A 13,207-nucleotide genomic window follows, 5' to 3' on the forward strand; every position below is an offset into this window, starting at 1 on the left:
CCCACTAAATCAGGTTGCTCAGAACCCCATCCAGCCTGGTCTTGAACACAGCCAGGGATGGGGCATCCACAACCTCTCTGGGCAACCTGTGCCAGTGCCTCACCACCCTCTGAGTGAAGAATTTGCTCCTTACATCTAATCTAATCTCCCCCCTTTTAGTTTAAAACCATTCCCCTCTCATCCTGTCACTACCTGCCCAAGCAAAAAGTCACTTTCCACCTTTTTTATAGGTACCCTCTGAGTACTGAAAGGCCTGTCCTTAACTAGTTCACTAAGTCCCTTCTGCTGCTACAGTAATTGCAGTATTAACTTCCACTTTCTACCAAACTTCTTTAGCTGGACACATGACAGGAGGTTTTAAAATCCCATTTTGCAGAGGTTTGAACAGTCCTATATTGAATCTTATTAACATTCCAACATTTTACATATAAAGAAACGCATTACCAGTTTCATTATTTCTAGATGTTAGTAAACGATCTCTCATTTTTCAAACATTGAATCTGCTAAGTCTAAAGTTACTTACTAACCTTTATTAATTCTATATATCATGTTTTACTCTGAATCGCCTTAAATAACTTGTCACGTTGATCATCTTCAAACTAATCTGACATTGATTTAAAAAATTTGCTTCTTGCTTTCTCAACTGAAGTCTGAATCATATCCACTGATCCTGTCATTAATACTCGTTACAAACCCAGTATGCAGATGTCTCTGTGTAACAAAGGCAGCATCATACAGAGACAGACTGAATTTGTTTCCATTCAAATACTGCGGCACTCAGCTATGGTATCAACATGTTCCCTTTTATACCACTGTCAGTCATATCTACTTCCAACTAGTTATAAGGTACAGTGGACAGATACCTTTTTCCAAATCTATCTGTGCTGGTAAAAGACGCTGTCCTAAAAGCCCGTGTCACTTACTAGCTAGAGTTGCCTGTCACAAGACCTCGGTGGACACACAGGGCTATATGAGAACACTCCATAGCCCCCCCTTCTGAAAAAGTCACATAAGTCAGTGCAGCAGCAAAGCAGCAGCAGTGACTTGAACTAGCACAGTTATTTCAGAGCAAATCTCTTCTCAACTGCAGTAGTTGAGTTGTTTCACTATTAAAAATCATGTCCTGTTTGGACGTCTGGTTTCACTTTCACACTACAAACCATTATGTAATGCAAGGAAACGAAAGAGAAAAAAAAAACAAGTAAAACATTGGAACTGAATAGGAATAAATGAACTCACTAATGAAATCAGTTTGAAACAACAAATTAACTTCAAAAACTTGTTCTCTGTGCCTAAGATAGCTCCCAAACTCACTAATAACAACCTCCACAAATCTTACCACCAACTAAGTACCTCAAAAACAATATAATCAGCTTCTTTTTACAAGCACCCCAATTATGTAATTAAGCATTTTAAGGACAATTGAAAAATGATTAAAAAAAAATACATTACCCATGTGTAAAAGGCCAGGCACATTCTCCAATATGACACTTAGTTTCTGCTCAAAGTCTTTGTCCCCTATATCTCCTTTAAAAGCTACAAAGATTGTGGAATCTTCAGGAGTAGCCTCCTGTTTCTGTTCATCTTCCTCCAGTCCTGAATCAAACTCCACCTCTAAGTCTTCCATAGCTGAGGAGTACAAGGAGGCATATGTATCTTCCAGGTTTGGTAGGTCATCCAAAACCATTGTGTCCAACAACGGGAGCCAATCAGACATTAAGAAGATGCTTTGAAGGGGGGGGAAAAGAAATAATAAGTACAGTGTGTAAAGACACTAACTATGGCATTCAACAGCTCGCAAAGAACACTGACAGAAAACCTACCAGGTGACCCAGTGCGAGGGTCTGTGAGACAAACTGTGCGACTCTGAAAACCGTGGCCATTGCAGTAGCCAAGTTGTTTGTCCACTAGAACAAACAGAAGTGTGTTCCGGACGGAATCCTTCCACGCATGCCTTGAGCAGTATTCCAGCTGACCTAAATGATAGTTGGGTAGATGGGGGGAGAATAAAAAAAATTAAAATCAATTACACAGAGGACAAAAAGCACCCAGTATCAATGCTACAATGCCCGACTGCCAGGAAATTGAGGAACACACAGTAATACAATTACACAAAGACAGGTGGGGAAACACCAAATTTAACTTTAGGGACTGCAGATACTTTGTACAACAAAGCAGAAGGAAAGCCACAGACCATTCTTACCAGGAGATATTTAGCATTAGATAACTATTTTATTCATGTCCAAGGAAATCTTAAGCACGCTATTCTTGCTTTGTAAAAACTTGTGAAAATGTAGGTGTTTCTCAGATGCTTATGCATATTATTACCTGAAATGTACTCTTCCTGTGCCAGCCCACAACTTCCCCCCCATCTCCCTGCTGAGCATAGATAAGAATGAATTCAGTCAATCATGTCACATTCCTGATGTTTTTCACTTTATGAAAGATCCAGATTTTGCAATAAATTTTTACAGAATCACCGAATGTTTGGGTTTGGAAGGGACCTTGACAGATCATCTAGTCCAGTGCCCCGCCAGAGCAGGAACACCTAGATCGGGTCACACAGGAACGCATCCAGGAAGGTTTTGAAAGTCTCCAGAGAAGAAGACTCCCCCTGGGCAGCCTGTCCCAGTGCTCTGTCACCCTCACCATGAAGAGGTTTCACCTCATATTTAAGCAGAACCTCCTATGTTCCAGCTTGCACCCACTGCCCCTTGCCTTATCATTGGATGTCACCAAGAAGAGCCTGCCTCCTTCCTGACACTCACCCTTTACACATTTATAAACATCAATAATGTCACCCCTCAGTCTCCCGTTCTCCAAGCTAAAGAGACCCATCTCCCTCAGCCTCCCCCCATAAGGGAGATGTTTCACTCCCTTAATCATCCTCGTGGCTCTGCGCTGGGCTCTCTCAAGCAGTTCCCTGTCCTTGAACTGAGGGGCCCAGAACTGGGCACAATATTCCAGATGTGGTCTCCCCAAGGCAGAGTAGAGGGGGAAGAGAACCTCTCTCGCCCTACTACCCACAGCCCTGATACACCCCAGGATGCCACCGGCCTTCTTGGCCACAGGGGCACAGTGCTGGCTCATGGTCATCCAGCTGTCCACCAGGATCCCCAGGTCGCTCTCCACTTTGCTGCTCTCCAACAGGGCAGTCCCCAGCTTATACTGGTGTCCGGGGCTGTTCTTGCCCAGGTGCAGGACTCTACACTTGCCCTCTTTATATTTCATGGAGTTTCTCCCCACCCAACTCTCCAACCTGTCCAGGTCCTGCTGGATGCAGCGCAGCCTTCTGGCGTGTCAGCCACTCCTCCCAGTTCAGTGTCAAACTTGCTGACAGCGCGCTCCTTTCCCTCACCCAAGTCATCCATGAATATACTGAACAACACTGGTGCCAGTACCAACCCCTGATGGACTCCACTACACACAGGCCTCCAGCTCGGCTCCATCCCACTGACCACAACCCACTGGCTTCTTCCCTTCAGCCAGTTCACAGCCCATTTCACCACCTGATCTTCCAGACCACACATCCTCGGTTTAGCTGCGAGTTTAGTTACGTTATGAGAGTTATCCACACAAAAGTACAACCTGAGGCAGAGGTCATCCCTACAAGCACGGTGAGCAATGCCAACGTACAGGCAGGACGCACGTCGCTCCACGTCACTGCAGACTGTGACAAGGGCTCCAGGATGAACTCCATGCAAGGCAGCTCAGCCTCCTACCTCTGCTCTCACACTCGATGCTTCGGGAGTATTTCTTAAGGAATTAAAACCATCTCCATCACGAGCCAAAGCTGATGTCAAAGCTAAAAAAGGGACCTGCTCCTGACCACCACTGTCAAATCAAATCAACAGGCAAGGCTGTCAAGACCTCGTAACTCCAACGCTGTCAGTATTAAATATGATGCACCACAAACTGTTACCTCAGGACAAGATGCCATCAAATGGGATACAGATTGGGGTTTTTGGCAGAGGTTCAAGTTCCCAACACAAATTAAAACCACAAGTCGGAGATGCAAGGTGAATTGCAGAGAGAGGCTGGGGAAAAAATAATACAAAAGGGTAACTGTGCTAGAAAAGCTTAGATTCAGCTTTGCATTATTTGCATGCTCTCCTACCATTGCTGAAGGGACAGCACCACACGTGAAGAAACAAGCACCCAAAAGTCAGGATGCACAGCCCCAGGGCAGCTCTGCACACACGTTCACTGGGCAGCAATGTTACAACACTCAATTTTTAATTCTCCCTTACAGCCCTACACCACACCACGCAGACTAAATGAATTTACGTTATTCACATTAATGAGTAATACTCTAGTTTACATACAGTTGCTCTCTTTGCACTGTGCAGCACCAGACCCCCATTCTTGAACACTACTCAAATCTGGGATTAACAGGAATTCTGATTTTGTAAATCCAAACTCTTCTACGGTCGTGCACTGAAGTAAAAATATTGCACAGTCACTGATCTGTTTACACCGTGCTTTCATAAATTAGTTATTGTAAACACAGAAATTTTAAAAATGGGGAACTGATATAAAAATTTTTTAAAAATACCAGAGACAAACTGAACGCTGAGACAATTACATCTTTTATTTTCTCCTCGGGCTCCTCTGTATCTAACTTACAGGTCTGAGCATTCAGCAGCTCCATTAAGTCAAATTCCAGTTTCACATCAGGTGCCCAGAAAATGGGAATGACAATTGATAAACCTCTGTGAAAAGCCGATTTAACTAATGGTCTCACAGAAGCTCCTCACTAGGTTGGTTACCCTACCCCGGAGGTAGTTCCTTCTCTTCCTGCATCCTTGCATTATTCATTACACATATACTGACTTGCAGAAGAAATGAACTTGGAGTCCTACACAAATAACAATCTTTTAAGGACAAAGCACAACCATTCTGTGCCCTGAATGAGCATCCAGTGTAAAATAAGCAGTATCTTTTTTGGGAAAAAGAACCTGCCACCCCAGACTGCAGCAAGCTACAACAGCATGAGAAGTGCCTTATACCTGTTTAAAACAGGGTTGGCCTTAGATAGGATTTGCTGATTACTAAAAAAAAAAAAAGAAAAAAAAGTGCTGCTGAATTAAGAGAGGTGAGGATACGTGGCAAGGTTACAGACTAATAGCCAAAGCATCAGCAGTGTGTCAGTTTTCTGGCCAATGCCCACGTACCCACAGCACGGTGCAGGTGGCAGGGGATGGCACACGAAGACTGGAGCATCCCCAGCAAGGGGCACAGCAGGCTCTGGAGCGCCAGCACTGCCAGCTGGAAGTGCTGGTGTCTGGGGAAAAAATAAGCTGATGTCCTGGTATTCTCACACCCAGATGAGCTCGACTGATTCAAACTGAGGGTTATGCCCAGCTGTTTGTTAAACACAACTTGAACCCTCTTGTGTTGCTTTTTTCCCCCTCATTGCAAATGCACAAAATGAAGTAAAACAGAATAACCTTGGCGGAGATACTGAACACAGCCCTTGCTGTGACACAGTCTATTGATTTACAAGCTGTTTATGTATTTCGGACAATTCAGAATAAACACTTTCACAACTGATGTCACAACAGAACATGCACCCTCTCAAACAAATATGCAGGGAGCCCAATTAAATAAAGGTACTAAAATCCTGCTGTATGTTTCAAACAGTACTCCTCAGAGCTACACAAAGGATTGGAAAGGGTGACAGCAGTTTCTTCACAAACACAGAAGAACCAGAGGGAAGGATGGACAGATGTTATTCCTTAGCTGATGCCAGAAGCCAACACCAAGCAGGGTCCTCAGCCCCACAGTGGCTATTATTTACAGCTGCTGAAGCTGGAAACAAGCAGAAAAATCAATCCCGAAACAAAACTACAACCAAGTCCTTCAGTGAGTCCAGAATTGAGAAGGAGAAGAAAATGCCTCTGATAGCAGCAAACAGTGAAACGACTTCCAAAGGACACAGAACCCTCCTTGCCTTTGCCTTCATTGAAAAAAGATGTTGTTCAAACAGCCTAATAGGAATAGAAGGAAATAAAAACAAACAAACAAACAAAATGCCTTGGATAATGCAAGTGAAAGCTTTCTTTTTTCCTTTGGTTTAGGTGTCAGTGAGAAAATACATAATTGTACCAATTTTTTCAGGATGGAAATGAAGGATGTTTAGCATTGCCAGAATACTGTCGGGAAGATGGCTTTCTTTTAATAAATCAGACACACAGACACAGGCATACTTTCAAAACACAGCACCTGAAAATCCCAAAAACAGCCTGATCACAACACCGTCCTTACTGCAGACTTGTTAACAACTTATTATCCTCCTACAACCATGTACATGTTTTTTATTGTCTAACACAGTGACCTCGGAGCTTGTTAAATCCGAGCAGTGACCACATCTATTCACACACAGCGCGTCTATGATACAAAGACTACAATTACATAATCGCTTTTGGCAAAAAGACTTTCACGTAGATAGTAAGCAAGTGCCATATCATTACAGAAAGAGATTAGATACAGCTAAGAATCACTGTTACAACATGAAAGGAATACCTAAAAATAAACTTAAACATGCAGTACATTTCCTTTAAAAACACTGCAGATTGGGGGAGTTCCAACAACACAGAAGTTCAGACTCTGCCATTACAGACAGGTAACTCCATGAAAGCAGCTCAACTGGCATAGAATCATCAAATGGCCTGGGCTGGAAAGGACCCCAAAGACCATCCAGTACCAACCCCGCTGCCGTAGCGATGTCTCCCACTAGATCAGGTTGCTCAAGGCCTCTCCAACCTGGTCTTGAACACCTCCAGGGATGGGGCATTCCCCAGATGTCAAGAAAACTAAATAAGTAAGCTCACAGGACGGCAGGCTACATTCATTCTGATGCACAACTACTCACTGATTTCATAATTTTCTGCTAAACTCCCATAGCTCTCACGCATAAAATGCCTAAAACCTCAATGTTTCTGCAAAGTAGAAAACTACAGCTTGTTATAGCACATCTGACCTTTTGTTATCATGATGCATTTTGATAGCAGCCTGTTTAGTGGAACACAGACTTGTTAAAGTTTTATGAAACTACAATTTATGAACTTGGCCGAAACTCCGCAACGCATGCCATGCTGCAGCAGACATGTCTCCATCCGAGCAATTCATTTTTATGCCAATGGAAGTTGATCAACCTGATCACCAAGACTGCTTTAAAAATAAGAAGGCAAGATGATAACTCCAGAACAAGTTTTAACTGCAGCTAAGTCAGCCATGTAGAAGGATTCCCATTTGCAGGCTCCCAGCCCTCTCTCTGCCATGAGCTAACCGGTTTCAGCATCACTCGTGGAAGCTACAGTCTACATGGTATAGCACCTGATCAAATACTTCTCATTAGCTGAATTGTTAATTTCACATATTAAGGCTATTCCTATTTGGAAGAAAGATACCATAGCCTGTAACAGATGAATACTGTGACAGAGTCCTGCAGTATGAAACTTTTCATTAAGACCCATCAACGCAATTGGCAAATAAGTAAAATGAGAAGCTATTTACAATTAGATGCATCTTGACAAGAAATTATTTTATCTCATCTTCTGAAGGCTATGGGAAAACACCTTTTCAAGTAGCAACCTATCCATTGCGTCTGTTGTGACAAGCTTTTCATTTGAAGCCGAATTTAGCTGCAGCTGAACCAGTCTGGGCTGATGTACCCCACAAGGTAACTCCCTTATCCCCACATTCTTCCAGAGGCTCTTAACTGTTAGTATAACAGCAGCGGGTATTCTTGTGATTACTAGTCCTGAACTGAATTTGACTGAAAACTGAAGAATATTCTTCATTAGGCTCTTGCTCCCAGTAATAAAAGTCTATGAAATCTCACTAAAGCACGCAAAATCCCGAAACATTATAAAGTTTGAAGAAAAAAAATAAGCTAATATAAATGGCTTAAAAGTAATTCTTTTGATATGAAGCACTTGGTAAGGAGAATGTTTTCCCTAACTAAAACACAAACCAACCAAAACCATCATAAACACACGTTATGTAGGTGTGCCTTTTGTTAAAAATCAAGATTATTCTGAGATTTTCCTGATTGTATAAAAACTTGCAGCATACTTGGCATTCTCCCAGGCTTTTTCTTTTTTTTTTTTTCTTTTTTTTTTTTTTTTCTATTTATTGCCACTACTGCTATTATGGGCCACATAATCCCTAGGATGGTAAAACTAGGACACAACTGAAGTAGATGGCAATGCATTGTTGTGGGGATGGGAAAAATACCCCAAGAAAACCTCAGAAGGAACACCTTCCACATCGCAACCAGAAAATGAGACACTTTTTCTTGTCCCGTGTTATTCTTCACTGAGCCTCACTAAAAAAACCGGCAATGTTTTTGCCTTGGGAGGTTCAGCTCCTGCAGCCGCAGTCCCAAATCTGCAGCCGCTAACTCCTCCATTTCTCTGGAGCAGCTGGCAGAGACCCATCAGAACTGTCAGATTGAGCCCTCTCTCTCATCTCTCGCGTTCTCTCCACCCACTGCTTGAAAAGTAATGTATTACACAAGCCAAAACTGCTAATTTAGCAGGAAGCAAGGCAGAAAAAATCTTCATGATTTCCTTGTAGCATCCAAGAGACTTATCAGAGTGTGCCCGTGCACATGTATGCGAAACAGAGGCTTACATTTAATTCAGCCTCTGTAAGTACTACCCAGAAAGCAGCTCAGGCATCTGGAATGTCACTTACTTGGTTATTGAAAGAGTAATAATTATAAAATTAAAATGATAAACATAGGACTTGGAGAAGATAACAGCATGCAACTTCTACTGGGAATAAATACACGATTCCCTTTCATAGATTACAAACTGAAAATTCAGACTCCCAAATACACAACTCAATACAGGCAACTTCCTGTCCCCAAATTATCAGCTTATATAAGGACAAATGAACTTAGACAAGGTATCATTCTTCTGCTGCACTTCTCAATTACTGTACAAGTCTGATCCAAAGCCTTATGTAGGACTATCCTTCAGGACTACTCACTCAAGCTGGAGAAGGCAGCAACAGTCCTCCCAGTTGCAAAAAGAGGATGGTTCGTGCATGCTGCCGAGTCTACAGAGCACCTCCCTTCTTTATACAAGCTCTCACACCAGTTACAGTCTGTGTAAGCCTGACTGTTCATCTTTCTTTTCCCCAAATACGTGAAGAACAGTTATTTATTGTGACACAGCACGAAAGTCACTACACACAGGCACCCACCAGAATTCACTTCTTGTTCCTATTTGTAAGTATGTCAACAACAATTTTGGAAGGGCTATTCAGAACACAGATGGGCTGCTATTAGCAGCAGCAGCAGCGGACACAATGGAAAGGAAATGAGCCCCGGACTGATGAAAATCCCATGCTCCTTGGACTATGGAGCACTTCCACTACTACCGCTCCTGTGCAATCCAAAGCCTAGCTGAACTGTCAATGCCAGTTGCATCATTGGAAAGCCTTTATTGATATTATTATTATTATTAATTCTCTTCCTTCTAATCAGTCAGGTCAGTAGAGAATCAAGAGTTTCTCATACCATCTTGAGCCAAACCTTCAGCTATCAAGGTGTACAAACTAAGAAATGCACCGGCTACGTGGTTGAAATGTTATCCACACGAGGTAGCTCTTGCTGAAGATCACGAGTGATCTGCTCTGGAAGTGACGGAAGAGTTTGAAAACAGGACAGAGCAAGCGTTAGACAGAATACACCATCACCATTGTCTCAATAAACAAACGTGAAGAAAAAAACCTCAGTCATCTGCAAACAGTTGGAACATCTCTCACCTGGAATCTGACGATGCATCTTCCCTGCCTCAGGTCAACACACTGCCAGGGGTAAGTGCTGCTGTTCATACAGCGGGCACTGCACGTGCTACACACTGGCAGGCGCCCCACGCACTGGTGTTCTCTGCACACCACGGCAGTTGTATTTCTCAATAGAGACAACATGATTTTGAAACAGGTAGCAACATCACACCTTCTGTCCTGCAGGCGGACGCTAATGACCTATAAAATTTCACTATTCCAAATGCAATTGAACTGTGACAGATACTTTAACCTGTTGATATCTTCAGTAGCAAATCTTTTGCCTCTGCAAATCTTTTACATTTAGTATATCTACATGTATGTAACTCAACTGCAACTCCAGCTTCCAACCAAGAACAAAAAATACAGTATTAGAAAATAAAAATATAACTAAACTGTTAAACAGGTTTACTGTATAAATTTAAAATATTTAATATCTACTACAGATGCATGCAATCTTTGACAGCATCATACCTAAGAAGAACTGAGGGATATTACAATTGTTCATCAGAATTTAACTCTATACCCCAATATTTTTCAAGTTCTAATATTTTAAGCATCTAAAGAATGAAAACACTTAGTTTACAAATGCAGGTGGGGATCTGGATTTCTCAGGTTTCCCTTCACATTTTCTTTCTTTCCTTTTTCCTTTTCTTTTTTTTTTTTTAATTTTAAAAAAAGAGAGCAGCTATTTTTTAGTAGAATAGCATAAAATTACTGCATCGCTTGGAAGCCTGCTGTTAACAACTCCTCCCTGCAAGTTCTATAGCTGAACAGCCTTTCTACAGAGAACGGCTGCAGAGCGCTGCCTGGGAATTTTTCCAACCAAAATGTGAAGTCTAATGGAATACCCTTCTGTACTTTTTTCTGTACTTATAAAATACTGAAAAATGTCATTTCTCAATAAAAGATCAGGTCTGTGTGCAGCCCTCCCTCCCCTTTTGATTTACGACTTCTAACAGGAGAGTCAGGATCCAGTACAACTGTGAAATAATTCCTGGTAAAGCCGGTTAACTTGAAAAAGAAGCCATGTGGCTCAGTGAATACAGGTATTTCAAAAGCACATTAATTCCTAGCAAGCACCTTGGTGCCTCACTGCATGCAGTGTGTTTAGTCCAGAGGTTTGCAGACCCAGACGTTACAGACACCTATCTTGAGGTGCTCATTTCTCGCTCCACAAGACACCCACAGAAGCTGGGAATACTTGCTGTGACCGAAAAAGAGCCAATAAATCTAAAAGTTGTGGTTATCTCACGTGGTGACTCTTTTTTGAGAACACCAAATTTGTTTTTTGTGGTTGCTTTCTCATATGTGAAATACTGAAAGATGCTTTAGTTGTATATATGTAGAGAAACAGACAGACTATAAAGAACACTAACTATCAACACCGATGGGAAACGCTACCTTTCCTACAATAACGTTCAATTGAGAAAGATTTTATTACAGTTTTCTGTTAGCTTTCCACAGCTTACTCACGATTTGGTTAAGGTAATGACACACACGAGGTCTGGAAGGCGAGGGGTTAGGAAGTCTTAGCAACAAAGCTCAGAAAGCTACAGCTTGCCGTCAGCTTTCAAAACCAAGCCAAGGAGAGCAACAGCAAAGCCTGCTGCTTCCTGTTTCCCCCATTCCCACCCCAAAAAAAAAATAAATAAATAGAAATTAGAAGGAATCAGAACTCCGACTTTTCTAAGATGTTTAAATCTACAATGATTAAATTTATGGGGATGCAGAAAACTACAGGAATAAGCCGAGAAGCCTTTCTGTTACCGCCTTGAAGAGTTACGGGGAACTCCAAACAAAAGCTGGGGCTCCCAGGCACCTCCGCTGACACCTCCAGAGGCCGGCGGTGCGGGCCCGGCGGCAGGGAAACTAAAACCAGCACCGGCCTCAGCCAGGAGAGCGGCTCCGGGGCCCCGGCCGGGCTCGGGTTCAGGCACGGGCCCTGCGCAGGGCCCCGGAGCCGCCTCCCGGCGCGGGGCAGCTCCCGAGCGGCCCGGGGCTCCCCCACCACAGGCGGGGCCCAGGCCGCGGCCCCGCTGACACGCTCCGGCCTCCCGGGGGCCGAGCGAGGCCGAGGGGGGGTGGGGGGGGGGAGCGGCCCGGCTCGGCCCGGCCCGGCCCCGGGCCCTCCGCGGCCTGCACCGGGCCCCACCAGCCCTGACACCGCGGCGCGGCCGCTTCCGCCCCGCCGGCCCTGTCACGCTCCCCGCCGCCCTCTCCCCCGCCCCGCTCCGCTCCGCCGGGGGGCCGCGGAGAGGCCCCGCCGCGGGCCCGCCCCGCCCTCACCTGGCGCCGGTGCCGCCGCCGCCGCCGCCGCCTCCGTGCCCGACTCCGCCGAGCGCGGGAGGGGCGGGGGCCGCCGTGGGCGAGCGGGGGCGCGCGGGGCCCGCGCCCCGTGCCGGCGGGGGCGGGAGGTGGCGGTCGGCCCTCGGGGCGCCCGGACACCCTCCGCAGGCCGCCGCCGCCGCCGCTCCGCCTCCCGCCGCCGCCACGTGACCGCCCGCACCGCGCGCCTGCGTCCGAGCGCGGCCCCGGCGCCGCCACAGCGGGAGCGGGGCCGCTCCTCACGGTCCCGGTCCCCGCCGAGGTCCCGGTGCTGTCCCCAAGGGCCGCGTCCTGCAGCAGGGGGCGGCAGGCGGGGAACGGGGGGTGCCCGCGGCTTGCGGGGGGAGCCCAAGTGGGATTCTGTGTGCACCGGCAGCCCGGTGAGCGACCCTTCGCCTGGGGCAGCCCTGTGGGCTTAGTGTCCCGTTTGGTAAAATAAAATAATAAAAGGTGTTTCCTGCATGAAGCTTAAAAAAAAATAAAAAATAAAAGTGTAAGATCTTTATAGAAGATTACTAGGATACAATATTTTTAATGCAGATCGCAGAATCACAGAATCACAGAATTTCTAGGCTGGAAGAGACCTCAAGATCATCGAGTCCAACCTCTGACCTAACACTAACCAGTCCTCCACTAAACCATATCCCTAAGTTCTACATCTAAATGTCTTTTAAAGACCTCCAGGGATGGTGACCACCACCTCCCTGGGCAGCCCGTTCCAATGTCTAACCACCCCTTCGGTAAAGAAGCTCTTCCTAAAATGATGGTGCTTACTGCCTAAAAACATGCATTAGCACACCGGGGGTTTACAGCAGGGATCTAGCACGTAGCAGCTTGCAGGGCACGGAGTCCATCCAGGAATGCACATCATATCTGGCAAACCTTTATTAGCACGGGAAAAATAAAGTCTCATAAAGAACCGTTGGCATTGTAGAAATGTCTGATTTTCTTCCTGACAGTCACTGCTTCAATCGGAAAATGATTATCTGCTTGTGGTAAACAAAAGTAGCATGTGGCTCTTACTATGTAGCTCTAAGATAGAGCTGAACAGACACCAGGGTGAAAGGACACGACCGAG

The 13,207-nt window shown here is 45.0% G+C and overlaps 1 protein-coding gene across 3 annotated transcripts in view; it reads right to left on the reverse strand.

The window, feature by feature from the left end:
• The window catches only part of NCOA6 (nuclear receptor coactivator 6), a 41,581-nt gene extending 29,482 nt beyond the window's left edge, over positions 1-12,099 (reverse strand). For all 3 annotated transcript variants that reach the window (XM_032198660.1, XM_032198661.1, XM_032198662.1), the window contains exons 1-3: positions 12,091-12,099; positions 1,824-1,976; positions 1,453-1,727 (exon numbers count right to left, since the gene is read on the reverse strand). In XM_032198660.1, the coding sequence (XP_032054551.1) occupies positions 1,453-1,717 (265 nt within the window). In that variant the 5' untranslated portion in view covers positions 1,718-1,727; positions 1,824-1,976; positions 12,091-12,099. The remainder of the gene's footprint in view (positions 1-1,452; positions 1,728-1,823; positions 1,977-12,090) is intronic.
• Between the last annotated feature and the right edge of the window lie 1,108 nt (positions 12,100-13,207).

This window comes from Aythya fuligula, chromosome 16 (genome assembly GCF_009819795.1).
Source record: "Aythya fuligula isolate bAytFul2 chromosome 16, bAytFul2.pri, whole genome shotgun sequence".
Classification (NCBI taxonomy): domain Eukaryota; kingdom Metazoa; phylum Chordata; class Aves; order Anseriformes; family Anatidae; genus Aythya; species Aythya fuligula.